Source organism: Corythoichthys intestinalis, chromosome 6 (genome assembly GCF_030265065.1).
Source record: "Corythoichthys intestinalis isolate RoL2023-P3 chromosome 6, ASM3026506v1, whole genome shotgun sequence".
Taxonomy (NCBI): domain Eukaryota; kingdom Metazoa; phylum Chordata; class Actinopteri; order Syngnathiformes; family Syngnathidae; genus Corythoichthys; species Corythoichthys intestinalis.
The window spans coordinates 170932-185697 of record NC_080400.1 but is presented as its reverse complement, the minus strand read 5'-3'; the positions used below and the strand labels follow the sequence as shown (position 1 = coordinate 185697).

Below are 14766 nucleotides of genomic sequence, written 5' to 3'. Positions count from 1 at the left end.
AAAATATTTGCATTTAAGAGGCTCAAAGGTTTTGAACAAGCTTGTTGCTGATGGAATTTTATTTTGATAGTACGAGGAAACAAAATAAATCAAGATAGAGAACGAATGTACATGTCTTTCAAATGAAAAATCAGCATAATTATCTGCCATCAAACCACATATAAATATAATCGGACTTCATTTCGGAAAACCGTCGACATTTTCGACGTTTGCGCACCAATCGTAGCGCTGGCGTGTTAACCTAGTAGCGGTTGTAAATCAAGAGCAAAGGGAAATTGTTCAAATATAAATCCATTTCAAAAACGGTTAGCGGTTAGCAGGCAGCAGAGTTGGACACACAAACAAAAAGGCTACTACAAATTAGCCATACGCTCTAAGGCAACATGCTAAATGGATGCTAGAAACAATCTTCTGTCAACTCATGGCTAAAACAATGTTACCTATAATGGTTGCTTTGGTAGCTACTGTATATGTGCGCTAAACAGTGGTTCTCAAATATTTTACAGCAAGTGCCACCTCAAAGGATGATTGAGCATGCTAACAGAAATCCGGAGCTCGTTCTGGGTGTGGCATCATTATTCAGTGGGTGGGGCCAAGTTTTTCGCCATTTATTTGGATCAAATTTCATTCTGTTACTTATTTCAAAATGTGTGTAGTTCTACTGTTGGAGCAGAGTGACGTAATGTAGCAGTGCCGCCAATATGGGCGATGACGTCACCACTATGCGCGTATAAATCAGTGACTTACTCAGCACAGGTGCGGAACGCTGGCGGATATAGTTTTCAACCGCCAACACAAAGACCGCAACGCATACGCAACACATGTGACAGCACGCAATGCAAATATAGCACCGCAAACACACGTGTATGTTATAGATGACTGCAGAGTTGCGTGTATATTGTTTTGTTTGTTTGTTTGAAGACGCGAAGATGGCATTTTGTTTTGTTATTTGACCACACGACATGACTTTGGATTGAATGACCACAATTAGCTTGACCATACTCATTGACAATTTGACACCTTGGATTACCATCGGCCACGTCGTTCTATCGGATCCTGCCGGTTGACATCGACACATGGTGAGTGCGCGTTGAAACATTCCTAAACCAGCGTATTGAAAATTGTCAGAACACCTACATTTTTTTTTTAGCAATTTACAAAATTCACACGAGTTTTTTTTTTTTGCCTAACCCTACGTACGTACCCTACGTTTCCCATTCATTTCCAATGGCCTTATTTGCCTGCCATTCATTTGAATGGCACAAAAGCTGCAAAATTCTACATTGGCAAACACATAAATGGAGCCCTAAATGCCTGAAAATGAACAGGAAGTGACTCGACATCAACAGGAAGTGAGCCAATAACAATAGGAAATGATACTTTATTGATCCCCTCCAAATCAACAGAAATTTGCCCAAACTTTTCCCATTTATTTTTCGCCATTCCATTGACAGGAAGTGAGCTGTAATCAAATGGAAAAGACACGTTATCAACTGGAAACGCCAAGAAATGCCCGCAAATCAACATGGTCATCCGATATCAACAGGAAGTGACCCTGAAATGCCCGCATTTCAGTAGGAAGTGAACACAAAGTAACCCCGAAATGCCAGCATATCAACAGGAAGTGACCCGTTGTAAACAGGAAGTGGATCTGAAATCCAACAGGTAGTGACCCGATATCAACGGAAAGTGACCCGGAAATGCCTGAAAATCAGCAGGAACGAATCCCATACACAGGGCCGGCCCAGGCCATTTGGGGGCCCTAAGCAAAATAATGCAAAGGGGCCCATATTTTTGGCCCACCATTTCGTCACTTACAGTAGATCGCACCAAACCTGTTTCTAAAAGAGGAAAGTAAGAAGTTAAGGAAGAACTTTTATTTTTTTTAAGCTTGTGATGAAGTATCAAAACTCACAAAAGCCAAATAAAGCAAACTGTAGTTAACAAAATAGAATATGAATTAAACAATTGCCAGATTGGCGGCCCCCTAGTGGTCAGGGGCCCTAAGCAGCTGCATAGTCTGCGTATAGGCTGGGCCGGCCCTGCCCATATTTACCATATAACCTTAACAGCAAAGCTATAATTTCTAGTTTCACCTGTTGTAACATTGAAGGGAGTTTGCCTAGCACCGTTTGAGAAGCACTGATTTTAGGGCAAATAGCTATTACACAGGCCTTGTGATACAAGAAGAACAGTCGGATGCACTACAAGTGCCGGGAAGGACTGACGATCGGCGTGCAATATGCACAAAGCGAGAAGAATGGAAGTCGCGACGGCGAGCGAGCGAGCGTTCTAGCCGTCGGAGAGCGACATGCGGCTGAAGATGGGCAAGCGGCGCTCGTCGACCTCGCCCTCGCGGCCCGGCGACTCTGCGCCGGAGCTCAGGGAGTAGGACGAGGCGGAGAGCGAGTCGGCCGAGAAGTAGCGCCGCAAAACGACGGGGCGTCCGGGGATCGGAGCGGCCGACAATCCAAAAGCGCAGTCGGCCTCGTCGGAGAAGGGGCGCAGAAGCCCCGGCCAGAGGAGCGGCAACGACGACGACGACGGGCGGGAGTCGAATCCGGCGAAGCTGAGGCTGTGTCGCAGGACGGCTCGCGCCTCCTCGGCGTTGTGGATGAAGTGGCAGCGGGCGCCGTAGGGGCAGAAGCCCGCCGCGTGGAAGGTGCGGCACGGCTCCGTCTTGTACTTGGGGTGGCGGCTCAGCCCCCGCAGCTCGTCCGGCCCGTGCGCGAACTGGCACTTGGCGCCGTACTCGCACACTCCGCTCTCTCGGAAAGCGCGGCACAGTTCCGTCTTGTAGCGCGCGGAGGTCGGGGGCCGCGGCGGTGTCGGCGGCGGGACCTCGGCGGGCACGCCCCCCTCGATCATGCTGACCGAGCGGTCGCTCCGGAAGGGGATCCGGCTGAGGAGCCCGCGAGCTTCTCCTCCATTCCCATCCGGAACCACAAAGTCCTGACAAAAATGGACAAGACGGGACTCTCAAAACAGGAGCGTATATTGCATCCAACTCGGGAGCTCTTTTCCCCTTTCTCACCTTGCAGAAGTCTCGGTCCACTTCCAGGAAAGGCGTGAGGATGCGGGACGGCATCTTCGGAGGCTGCGTGCGATGTGGCTCCGGGGCCAGACTTCCTCGACCATCTGTTGGAATCTTTTTAAATAGTCACACCCCCACCCATCAAACCGGGGACACCCTCGCACCCCCCTCAACATTTGTGTTCCTTCCATTTGAAAGCTCACCATTCACTAACTTCTAGGCATTATTTCGTGTTCATATAAACGACTGTAAATAATACAACGACTTTAATCTGGTAATATTACTATTGTTGCTTTATTCTATTCGTCCTATATATAAATTTTGCATTCTTTGTATGGTCATAATACCCCGTGGTACAAATTAATGTGCAGGATATGAACAGGATTCACAGAAAAAAAAACCAACCTATATTTCCAAAACGTTTCCTTACGTATTGTCAGGATAGGTTAGAGACTCACAAATTCAGTCAATCTATTAAAAAAAAAAAATCAGTATCTATTTTTTAACAATATGAAATACAACATCGTTGACTCATTGACATAAAAAATAGCACATCCAAACAATTGAAATAGTTACAATATGACTATATACAGTCAAGAGCCTATTTTTGTGTGTAAATATTAAATAAATAAAAAAGAATCCAGAAAATCAACAAGTGCCGTGCACGACGTCACAGGAAGTAGTCGCATGTTGTATAACCTTCGAAATGGTAAAATGGCCAGTACTTAGATAGCGCATTTATCTGCGTGGTTACCATGCCCAAAGTGCTTTACATTAGCACACATTGACACACCAATGGGGCTGCTGCCATGCAAGGCGCTGTCAACCCATTGGAGGCAAGTCAGGGTTCAGTGCCTTGCCCAAGGGCACTTCAACAGTGGGAGCTGGGAATCGACCCTTCGGTCCAAGGACAACTCCAGCTACCAACTGCGCCACGGTCGCCCCACGTATAACCTTTCAGTCAATTATATACATTTTTCTAATTGGTTGTCAACATTAGCTTAGGCTTGCCACCCGTCCCTTGAAATACGGAATCGTTCCGTAATTGGGAATTAAAAGTTGCGTTCTGTATTGAACCAATACGGAACGCAGTTTATTCCGTATTTGACAATTGTCCCATGGGGCGAGCCCGCGCGATCCACGGCTCCGATGGCGGGGCGTGGCGGGCAGCAGTGCGCCCAGCCCATGCGTGTCTGTCACACACAAACAAACACCTCTTGCGCTCGTGAGTGACCACTGAGCCAACAATAATGAACAAAAAGGGCAGGACATATTAAAGACAGCAAGATAGTTATCTGCCTGCCCGCTGCTGTCTGCCCTGCACTGCGCTCCACTTCCGGGTTCGTTGCCTAGTTACCTCGCGCGCTCTGTTCAGTGCACCGCCCTGCGCGTTTTCAAAATAAAAATGTCTTCTTCAGCAGCAGAAGCTCAGGACACCCCACCTCATCCTCAAAAGGGGAAACGTCTCCAAAAAATACAGTGGAGTGGAAAGAGGGGAACCCGTGGCTCGATAGAGTCACTGATGATGATTATAAAGCCAACTGCAAGGCAGGCAGGAAAGTTTTTGCAGCGTCTCACGGAAGTGTAAAACAGCATGCCTCAGGGGACCTCCACAAACGGCATATAAGATCCCAGGAGAGCCTTCGTCACAATTATTTGTACCTGAAACATCCCCTGAGCTTGATTTGGTATGTTATTATGCTCTTGTATATGGATAACATATAGGCTATATTTATATTTACCTTCATACACCTTGCATTGATAGGAGCAAAGCTAGGCTATTTCAGTTGCTATTATAGTTGAATATTTTCAGGAATGTTGATTTTTTTTTTTTTGAAACATGCATTTATTATCATTTAATATGGAATGAATTCATGTACCCATAAAGAACATCATATTTTGTTACGCTAACTAATACTCCTCATTTGGAATCATTCCTAATAGATTAACAGCAAATAAACAATGAATAAATAGTCCTACTGCGGATATACTGTATACTATCTATTGATTGATTAATAGTGAATTTGACATCATCCCACTCCTACCCTCTAAATTACTGCAGCTGAGGTGACACAGGTATACCACACAGTAAAACGTAGCCAGCCAGAGCTACAACAGTGCTGACTGTGGACACAGGCTCAATCAGAAGATTTTTATGTGATTCCAAAATGGTGAAGAAAATGACTTTGGGGAGAACAAAGCAAGAGGCACTGTTGAAACAAGTCCTGGGTCCAAAGGCAGTGGGTGATGTGCTCAAGATCTTCACGTCACCCATCCCATTCTCCATACAGACCGATGCCTCGAATAAATTGAGCAAGAAGATGCTTCCCCTTGCTGTCCAGTACGTCAGTCCAGAGTCTGGGCTCACCAACAAAATGCTGGACTTCATAGATAATGCAGACGAGTCAGCTGCTGGAATTGTAGCTCTCCTGGAACATTCCCTTAAGAAATTTGGCTTGTCAATGGATCACGTGACCGGATTCAGTGCCGAGAACACAAATGTTCATTACGATATTCACAACTTCGTTTTCACTAACCTGCAGAAAAAAAAAAAAAAATCTGCTGCAAGGAAACTGCCATGCCCACATAGTGCACAATACAATTTTCTCATCTAAAAATAGATACATTTCTATGCATTTTAGGAGTTTTGGGGATGCCCCTTTTTTTCGCCCGTAAGGCTTTGGGCGCGAGGGGGGCGTCCCTTATTTCTATTTCTGAAAGGTGGCAACCCTACATTAGCTTGTCGCAGTTGGCCGATTTCCACTGTTTTATCGAATGGCACTGACTCAAAATGGCCGACAAGTGATAACGGCTCTCGTCATTGGCTCACATAGCGCATTTAGCGCTATTTAATGTATCCTGTAATTGATATCTTTGCGGCTCTTGAAAATCGTTCTCAGCTACCGACAGACTGTTAAACACACACACAAAAAATACTCAGTAATTTTTAGTTCGTTTGTTTAATATTTAACTAAATACAGTGCAACACAAGAGAAACAAATATCACTTCATAGAATATTCGGGATTAATGCTCTCATAAATCATGACGGAACACAAAAATAGTCTTGTTCTACCGAATTTTGTCTCACTGTGCTAGCCGTAGGTAGCTCTCAACGCATGCCCCAAGTGCGCAGGCGCACGACAATTTCTGCCGCCGAACTCAAAGCTATTCTAAATGTTGAATTTTGCTAGAAACTTTGGAACATTTTGAACAACTTCAGCTTGTGTTGGCTTTAACTCTGACATTTTATGGTGAATATTGTGTCATTAGGAAAGTTTGCCACGCGACGTGATAGTAAGTAGAATGTCGTTCTTCGTTTTGTCAAGCATTAAGAAGCCCCAAAGTTTGTCGTTTTCTCTGCAAACATCTCAAACAAGTGACACACATGACAGCTAGCTCCTCATTTGAAATGGCTATTGTCACTTTGGCATCATCTGAAGACGAACGTCCCACCTTAGGTCTGCCAAACTGGAACTAATAGGGAGGATTTCAATCCCTGGGAGTGGACTTCTTACCCTTGGGAAGCATGTATGAATATTTGACAGATGACATCTGGAAAGGTAAGACGATATACACTGCACCTGGGCTCAGAGGTAGATAGTAACTCGTTACATTTACTTGAGTCACTTTTTCAGAAAAATATACTTCTAACATGCCATACTTTTTACTTTTACTTGAGTAGATTTGTGAAGTGGAAACACTACTACTTGATTTTTTTTCTTCTATGTATTAGATTTGACTTTATTTTTTTATTCATTAAAAAATTGTGACGACAGTAGCTCTACCAGTTTTACCAACGGGACGTCGCAACCATAATCACTTAACTCCATGATACATATCATATTAAAGTGAAGCGCCCCCCCCCCATTGTAAATTTCAATGAAAAAATACGTCAGTCGTTTGTGCTGCAATCATTTTCATTTGTGCCGTTTTAGTTTTTGAGATAATTCATGATTCTTTAATAGGTCAATCTGAAGTCACCAGCCGTCCCACAATGTCCGATTCGCTCCAAACTGGTCGCAAATGTTTGGGTTGCAAAAATTTAATACGTCATATCACACTTTTTATTTGAAATTTACAATCTGTGGGGGCCCAACTTCACTCTAAGGCCACTCAGACATAACATGGCCACACACAAGCTTGCCGTCGGAAGTCCTATGTTCGCGCCAGCTCATTTTTTTTGGTTTTTTTTTTTGGGCATTGATAGACCACGGAAAACCGGATCGTTTTCATTTAATGGTAGGAAATGTTTGCTTTTTCTCCACTAGAGGGCACTCGTGCTCTTGTAATCTGTCATTTGGTCGCCTGAATTAGATGATTTTTGTGTTTTTTGGCCTAATATGCCCATGTAATAGGTTATAGTACAGTACCATAATAACAGCTGATATAAAAAAATATATATATACAAATGTTAAAAAAAAAAAAAAAATCAGACATTGTAAGCAGTTACTCTCATGACTTCTTTTCACCGAATACTTTTTGACTTGCACTTGAGTCCATTTTTTGGAGGTCTACTTTGACTTGAGTAATATTATTATGAAGTGATGCTCGTTTTATTTGAGTCAAAGTGACTGCGACAAATAGAAATAACGAAAGGTTAATTTGATGAAAGAGTTGGGACCGGTGGACCCCGACTGGTTCCAAGTGTTGACAGCGCGAGCGTCCTCTCGGGAAGAAAACCTCTCGGATCCGGAAGAGCTGTGTCCCAACCAGGAGGGAAACGCCAAGACTTTGGGGGACGCTGTTGCCGCGACGGCAGAAAGTCAACACTTTTCCACCCCTAAAGTGTTCAGACGCCGTTACCGATACGTCACGTCCCCGGCCGCCGAGGACCGGCCACGAGGTAATGTTGCCGTACTGGGTGATTCTCAGACAAGTTAGGCATTGCAGGAATAAAGGACATTTACCAAAGCTGACTTCAAATTAGTGCTGCAACAATTAATCGATTAACTTGAGTATTTGATTAGAAAAAAAAGATTCAAATTAAATTTTGCTGCTTCGAGTTTAATTTAAGTGGCATTTTAATGGTTTATTTTGAAAGTTTGCATTTAGTTTTATTGATTTGGGTGGATACACTGCCTTCTCGTCTGCCTCATTTCACATAGGTGAATCCAGGTGCTCCCTGTTAAGGCCAACATAAGCTACGTTTTTGTTTGAGCTAATGTTTTTTTTAATTTTTTTTATGCATTCTGTGGTATTGTAGCAAGGCAAGTAACAAAGCAAGCAAGAGACGTGTAGTGGCTTCAGTCCCTCTTTAATCTCTTTTCTTCTTTTTCTTTTACACAACATGTTAGGATGCCCTTCATTGCAATATCCAAGTGCACCCCCTAGCGTTCACTTCATTTCACAACACAACACATTCGTTATTGAGTTTATAGGTATTTTCAGCCTATTTTTGTGGAATATGAGTCTGAACCATTTGTTAAGAGCATTGTAAAAAAAGTTAGCATTTTATAGCATTTAAACTAGCGGACCTTTGCTATGTAAGTTAGCCAATTGTTCTTTTGTTGTACATAGATCCTCATTTATTTATTTTAATACCGTTTGAGGCTCAGCTCAGGTAATTTAATTTTTTATGTTCCTTATCCGATTACTCGATGGTTCATTGATTAATCGGCTACTAAAATAATCGATAGCTGCAGCCCTACTTCAAATAGCAGGATGCTATGATGACTCAGTCATTTTTTCATTCATCAACAGTTTGAGCGCCCTACTATTTCAGTTACAATAACCTATCAAATTGTTTTATGTCATGTAATATGACTCATTACGGTAATGATCATCTATGATTTGTGGGGAAGTAGGCATATCAATTTGACTATTAACAATATCAAAAAGGCCAAGCAATCTTGGCTTGTAGCCCTCTTTTGTCTCACCTATGTGGTGCATTGCGGGTCAGATTAACTTTATGACAAGACCATGAACGCAGTGCAACAGTAATGAAAGCTGCACGCTTGGACCACTAGATTTTGCTTTTTTTATGCAAAGTAAGAAACCATTATACAGTGCTGGCTAAAAGTATTGGCACCCCTGCAATTCTGTCAGATAGTGTTCAATTTCTCCCGGAAAATGATTGCTACTACAAATGCTTTGGTAGTAATATCGTCATTTATTTTGCTTGCAATGAAAAAACACAAAAGAGAATGGAAAAAAAAAAAATGAAATCATGATCATTTTACACAAAACTCCAAATATGGGCCCGGCAAAAGTTTTGGCACCCTTTGGAAAAATCACGTAATGCTTCTCTAATTTGTGTAGTCAACAGCATCTGCTACTTACCTGTGGCACATAACATGTGGTGGCCATAACTAAATGACACTTGCAGCCAGTTAAAATGGATTCAAGTCGACTCAACCTCTGTCCTTGTGTGTACCACATTGAGCATGGAGAAAGGAAAGAAGACCAAAGAACTGTCTGAGGAGTTGAGAAGCAAAATTGTGAGGAAGCATAGACAATCTCAAGGCTACAAATCCATCTCCAAAGACCTGAATGTTCCTGCGTCTACCGTGTGCAGTGTCACCAATGAGTGTAAAGCCCACGGCACTGTGGCTAACCTCCCTAGATGAGGACGGAAAAGAAAAATTGACGAGAGATTTCGACGAATGATTGTGCGGATGGTGGATGAAGAACCTCAACTAACATCCAAACAAGTTCAAGCTGTCCTGCAGTCCGAGGGTACAACAGCGTCAACCTGTACTAACTTACCCGAGACGGCCAAAAACGTTTTGGAAGAGTGTTCTCTGGTCAGATGAGACAAAAGTAGAGCTTATTGGGAAAAGGCATCAACATAGAGTTTACAGGAAAAAAAAAAACAAGGCCTTCAAAGAAAAGAACACTGTCCCCACAGTCAAACATGGCGGCGGTTCTCTGATGTTTTGGGGTTGCTCTGCTGCCTCTGGCACTGGACTGCTTGACCGTGTGAATGGCATTATGAAGTCTGAAGACTACCATCACATTTTGCAGCATAATGTGAGAAAACTGGGTCTCCCTCAGAGGTCATGGGTCTTCCAGCAGAACAATGACCCAAAACACACTAGAAAATGGTTTGAGAGAAAGCGCTGGAGACTTCTAAAGTGGCCAGACCTGAATCCCATAGAAGACCTGTGGAGAGATCTGAAAATGGCACCCTTCAAATCTCAGAGACCAGGAGCAGTTGCCAAAGAAGAATGGTCTCAAATTCCAGCAGAAACTCATTGATGGATACCAGAAGCGGTTGTTGCCAGTCAGTCTCTTTTTTTCATTGCAAGCAAAATACAGTCAATGAAGACATCCAGACTACCAAAGCATTTGTAATTGCGATCATTTTCTGGGAGAAATAATTGCAGGGGTGCTAATACTTTTGGCCAGCATTGTAGCTTATCATAATCTGCTAAATGATATTGTTTTAAACAAACTAATATAAGCTTTTCCTGGACACATTACAGCGGTGAATTTACAACTTTAAAGTTCAAACTTGATTTTGTCGTGATGGTGAGAGGAAGCCTCGTGAGGGATTGAACCACTTGAGCCAATTGCTTCCAGAAAGTTTTTTTTTTTTTTTTGTGTTGAAAATGGAATCAGCCAGAGAGGACAGTAAAAGTGCTCGGGCTCCAGACTGCTACTTAAATGGTTGCCTTTTGCGACTAAAATTCGAGCCGGTGCCACTATTTTTTTCATCTACTTGCACATGTGCGACCGGTAACGTTGCGTTTTTTGTTTTTGCCGACAAACTCCTTCACGGTTAAATCCACCCGTTGTAACGAGCTGGTTTGTCAATGGGAAATACAACAGAAGAAAGAAAAGGTGGAGGCGGTCCATGTGTGGACTCGGCGGAGCGGCTTACAATTGAGGTCGTGCCAAAACTTGCCCAAAAGGTCAACATGGCTAGGTTCGGACCGCAGGTCTTAATGTAGGAATCCGATTTTTCCCACTCGAGTGAAGGGTTCACTTGACGGTCTGAACTTGGCTTAGCTTGATGAGAATCACCCGTACCGCAGGTCGGCTTAGCCTGGGACTTTTTGGTCTGAGCCAACTGTCCTCCTCTAGAGATGGAGGCGTCGCCGTGGAGCGCCAGGAGTCCGTGTTTGTTTCCGATTTCCAGAGACGCGTAAGTGAAGCGTTGCTGGCGTTCTGCTCTTTTGTCATATTCAACATACTCTGCCGTTCCGTCACACAGGGCCCCGAGTTCAAATGACGGCTCTGTACGGTCACGCGATCCAGACGCTTTTGGTAAATTGATTCTGATCGGCTTCATTTTTTCCAGTTTCTTTCCTCAAAAGCAGTCGTCTTGGTGTTTCTGTCATTCCTTTTGTATGTGATTGGAAAATACCGTGCATTCTCCTTGATGATTATTTTTCAATCAAAGTTCTATATCATTTGAAATTTCTTCAAATGTGTTGCTCGAGTCAAATGCAGGTCAACTCATTTTTCTGTCTTGTCGTCATCAGGTTTGCTTCACACGCCGCTCAAGTCGCCGGTAAGTGCCTTGACATTCTCTTCTTAACTTCAAGTTAGATGTGCTGTCTGTCTGGAAATGACGCAGGCCAGCTACGCCCAACACATATCGGAAAGCCTGGGTGCCAACCTACACCCCGACATATCTTGGAGCAGCTCTCTCAACACGCCGTCGGCTTTGCCTCCCACCATCATTTTGTGTAAGCCAGCCTCGTTTTATTCCCGTTTGACAAGCCCTGCAACGACTTTGGTCCTTCCGCAGCTAATAGAGAGGATAGTCCCCGCCCGGGGACATTTTCTTTGAGCGGCACCGTTTTGGTGAGTTGCTGGGCAGGGCAAATGTCATTGATGTTCTACTTTAATATGTCATTTCTGGCCTTTGTTTTCTTCAGATGGTCCGGAAACTTTTTCCGTCACTTTCCAACGCAAACCAAAATGAAGCGGAAAGTAACGACTTGCCTGTGGCTCTACAAGGTACTGCTAACACTTAAGGTGGTTCCTGGGTAAATGAACAAGTTCTTCTAAGAGGTTAAGCCATACTTTTTACTTTTGCTTGAGTAGATTTGCGAAGAAGAAACGCTACTCCGCTACTTGGATATTTGGCACCGATAAACCAGGGAGATATAATCATTTTAATTTCATGTTAGCAAATATGTTTTCCCCACCAGAGGGCGTTTCATTTCTGTAGATTTTACTCGTCGGAATTCCATGATATTTATGAATTGATTTGGCCTAATATGGCCACCTTATGGCAGGGGTCCCCATCTGCCGGGCCGCGGACCGGTACCGGGCCGCACAGAAATAATAATTTAATAACGACCGCATTCTGACCGCATTAACCCTGTCCCCCTGCTTAACGCACCAATATCCCTGTCTACTCTAGATATAATACTACGTGATAGATTAAATGTCGTCATAGAAATCCATTGATTGGACTGCTAGCAGTACATCTTGTTTGTGTATATAATATATCTATGTGCGCTTGTCCTAGATAATAACATATTGCTAGGCCGCGGGCGCATCACAATTGTTCCCGGAAATAATTAGCCCCCACACGAGCGAAGATGACTTTGGAGATATTTTTACGGCGAAAAGGGCACCTGACGAGCCTACAACCTCGAAGACCCACGAACTGCGAAGATCAACTTGTAGAGATGGCAACTGACACCTTATTAAACATACATTTGAGACAACAACTCTACCGAGTTTCTGGATTAAAGTCATTCTGGAATATCCTGACATCGCTACAAGAGCATTGAAAAACTTGCTACAATTTCCAACATCGTATCTTTGTGAAGCGGGCTTCTTAATTAATGCTTAACGACAAGGCGAAGTCGTTAATGGTGAGAGCGGTGTGCAGTTGTTCTGTGAAGCTTACATGGCAGGATGTATCTGAGGAGAACTTTCCTACAAGTCCTTCTATGATCAAACGTAAGTTAATATTCCTTTCTTTCAAGAAAGTTTTTAGTGTTTACTTGGGAATCGCTGCATTTGCGGCAATATTTAATGTTATGCGCATGCGCAGAACCGCATCGTTGCAATTTTTGATGGGTTGCAAAATTTGTCAGAACACCGGTCCGTGAAAAAAACAAAGAACACCGGTCCGTAGTGCACAAAAGGTTGGGGACCCCTGCCTTATAGTATAGTATAACAACAACAGTTCATAGATATGACGTTGTGCAGAGAAACAAAAAACCTGGCATTTTTAACAACTCTACTCTTTGAGACCAAACAGTCGGATACGTACCCACCTTTTCTGAATTGCCACACTTCTGAATTTGATCAAAATAACTCCCGAATACTAAAGGCTCCCTTCCAATAGCAGATTCTCCCGAGGCCGGACACTCCTCCGAGAATTCGCCCAAGCTCCCGGATGCCGCGATTGAGGACGGAGAGAACCGCAACGGTACTGAAAACCTCCCGTCAGTGTCCCTCACCGACACGGATTTGGAACTAAAGAAGGCGAAGACCTCCGAAGAAGGAGAATCTGCTCAAGAGCGAGGCGTAAAACGTCCAGTCGAAGCCGAAGCCACACAGTGGTCCCCGTTGAGTTTTTCAGACATTCCGCCAACCGCCGCGTATGTAAACCAATGTAAAACCCAGAAGGAGAACCAACCTATTCCCGCTCAGACGGTCACACCGGCTTTTAAATCCAGTGGATTGACCAAGAAAAAGGTCCAATTCATTTACACCGTTGACAAGGAGAAGCGCTCGCTGAAGACGGACTCCACGCAAGGTATTTTGGAATTTGAGATTGCTGTTTTTTTCCATCTAAGTATATTGTTTTTGCCTCACTTTTAAACACGTTTTTCTACTATTTGGTGGAAATTTGGTAGCAAAAAAAACCAAAACTCAAAAGACTGGTAAATGGGGGTGTGACAATATATCAAAAAGGTGATCGATATGGTCCCACTGTCGTTATATCCTTTCAAAAAGGTATGAGTGTTTCAGAACAGGAATCAACAGGTTGCTCGCAAAATCTTCCACTAGAATTTTGTATACATTAGCTCACTGGCTGCCATTTATGGTGCTAGATATTTGATTCATTTGGACCGGATTGGAAACTCGGTGCCGTCAAATACCGAAACCAGAGCATTCACAGCCAGTCTTCTAGGCACTTCCTTGTCATTTTAGGGCATCTCCAGGGTACTTTCTGTTGATTTGGAGTCGCTTCCTATTCATTTGGGGACATCTTGAAACACTTAGTTTAGTTTAGTTTAGTTTAGTTTATTCACACATCGTATCATGGTACACACATGAACATGGTCATATATACAAGCAATTCATCTGACAAGATGTATGAAAGGGACACTCCGAATAAGCTATTTAAAGCTTTTAGTAGGGGCCCAGTCAAACAACACACACATACACTCATTCATACACATACATGCAATTAACTATGGGAAATTTCAAAATTCTGATTACATCGGATTTGACATGTGATACCTTAGGAATGTTATTCAAAGGCAGCATATTAAACATACATAGCAAGGAGATGTGTTTTCAGTTTTTTCTTAAAAATAGAGATGGAGTGTGACATTTTAAGTGTTTCGTCCACTTCCTCTTCAGTAACCCAAAATCAACAGGAAGTGACCTGTAAATGCCCCAAAAGGAACATTCTTGCGTCAATTCCTTTTCAGTAACCCAAAATCAATAGGAAGTGACCTGTAAATGCCCCAAAATAAACAGGAAGTGGCCTGTAATGCTCTAAAATCAGCAGGAAGTGACCAAATATAAACAGGAATTGAAATGCCCCAAAATCAACAGGAAATGACTGAAAATCAACAGGAAGTGAAAT

At 43.2% G+C, this 14766-nt stretch overlaps 2 protein-coding genes across 3 annotated transcripts in view; one reads left to right on the top strand and one right to left on the bottom strand.

Moving 5' to 3' along the window:
* Positions 1-18: 18 nt before the first annotated feature.
* Positions 19-3110, bottom strand: LOC130917909 (mRNA decay activator protein ZFP36L1-like). The gene is made up of 2 exons (XM_057839686.1): positions 3035-3110; positions 19-2952 (listed from the first exon to the last, which is right to left on the bottom strand). Exons 1-2 carry the CDS (start codon positions 3086-3088, stop codon positions 2293-2295), a joined length of 714 nt encoding a protein of 237 aa, XP_057695669.1. The 5' UTR covers positions 3089-3110; the 3' UTR covers positions 19-2292.
* The window catches only part of brca2 (BRCA2 DNA repair associated), a 28903-nt gene continuing 16231 nt past the window's right edge, over positions 2095-14766 (top strand). Inside the window, exons 1-10 of one of the 2 annotated variants that reach the window (XM_057839670.1) lie at positions 2095-6329; positions 6494-6595; positions 7648-7878; positions 11061-11121; positions 11191-11243; positions 11462-11490; positions 11557-11668; positions 11731-11786; positions 11861-11942; positions 13291-13704. In XM_057839670.1, the coding sequence (XP_057695653.1) occupies positions 6562-6595; positions 7648-7878; positions 11061-11121; positions 11191-11243; positions 11462-11490; positions 11557-11668; positions 11731-11786; positions 11861-11942; positions 13291-13704 (1072 nt within the window). In that variant the 5' untranslated portion in view covers positions 2095-6329; positions 6494-6561. Of the gene's footprint in view, positions 6596-7647; positions 7879-11060; positions 11122-11190; positions 11244-11461; positions 11491-11556; positions 11669-11730; positions 11787-11860; positions 11943-13290; positions 13705-14766 lie in introns of both variants that reach the window. The other variant, XM_057839671.1, reaches the window with a different exon arrangement.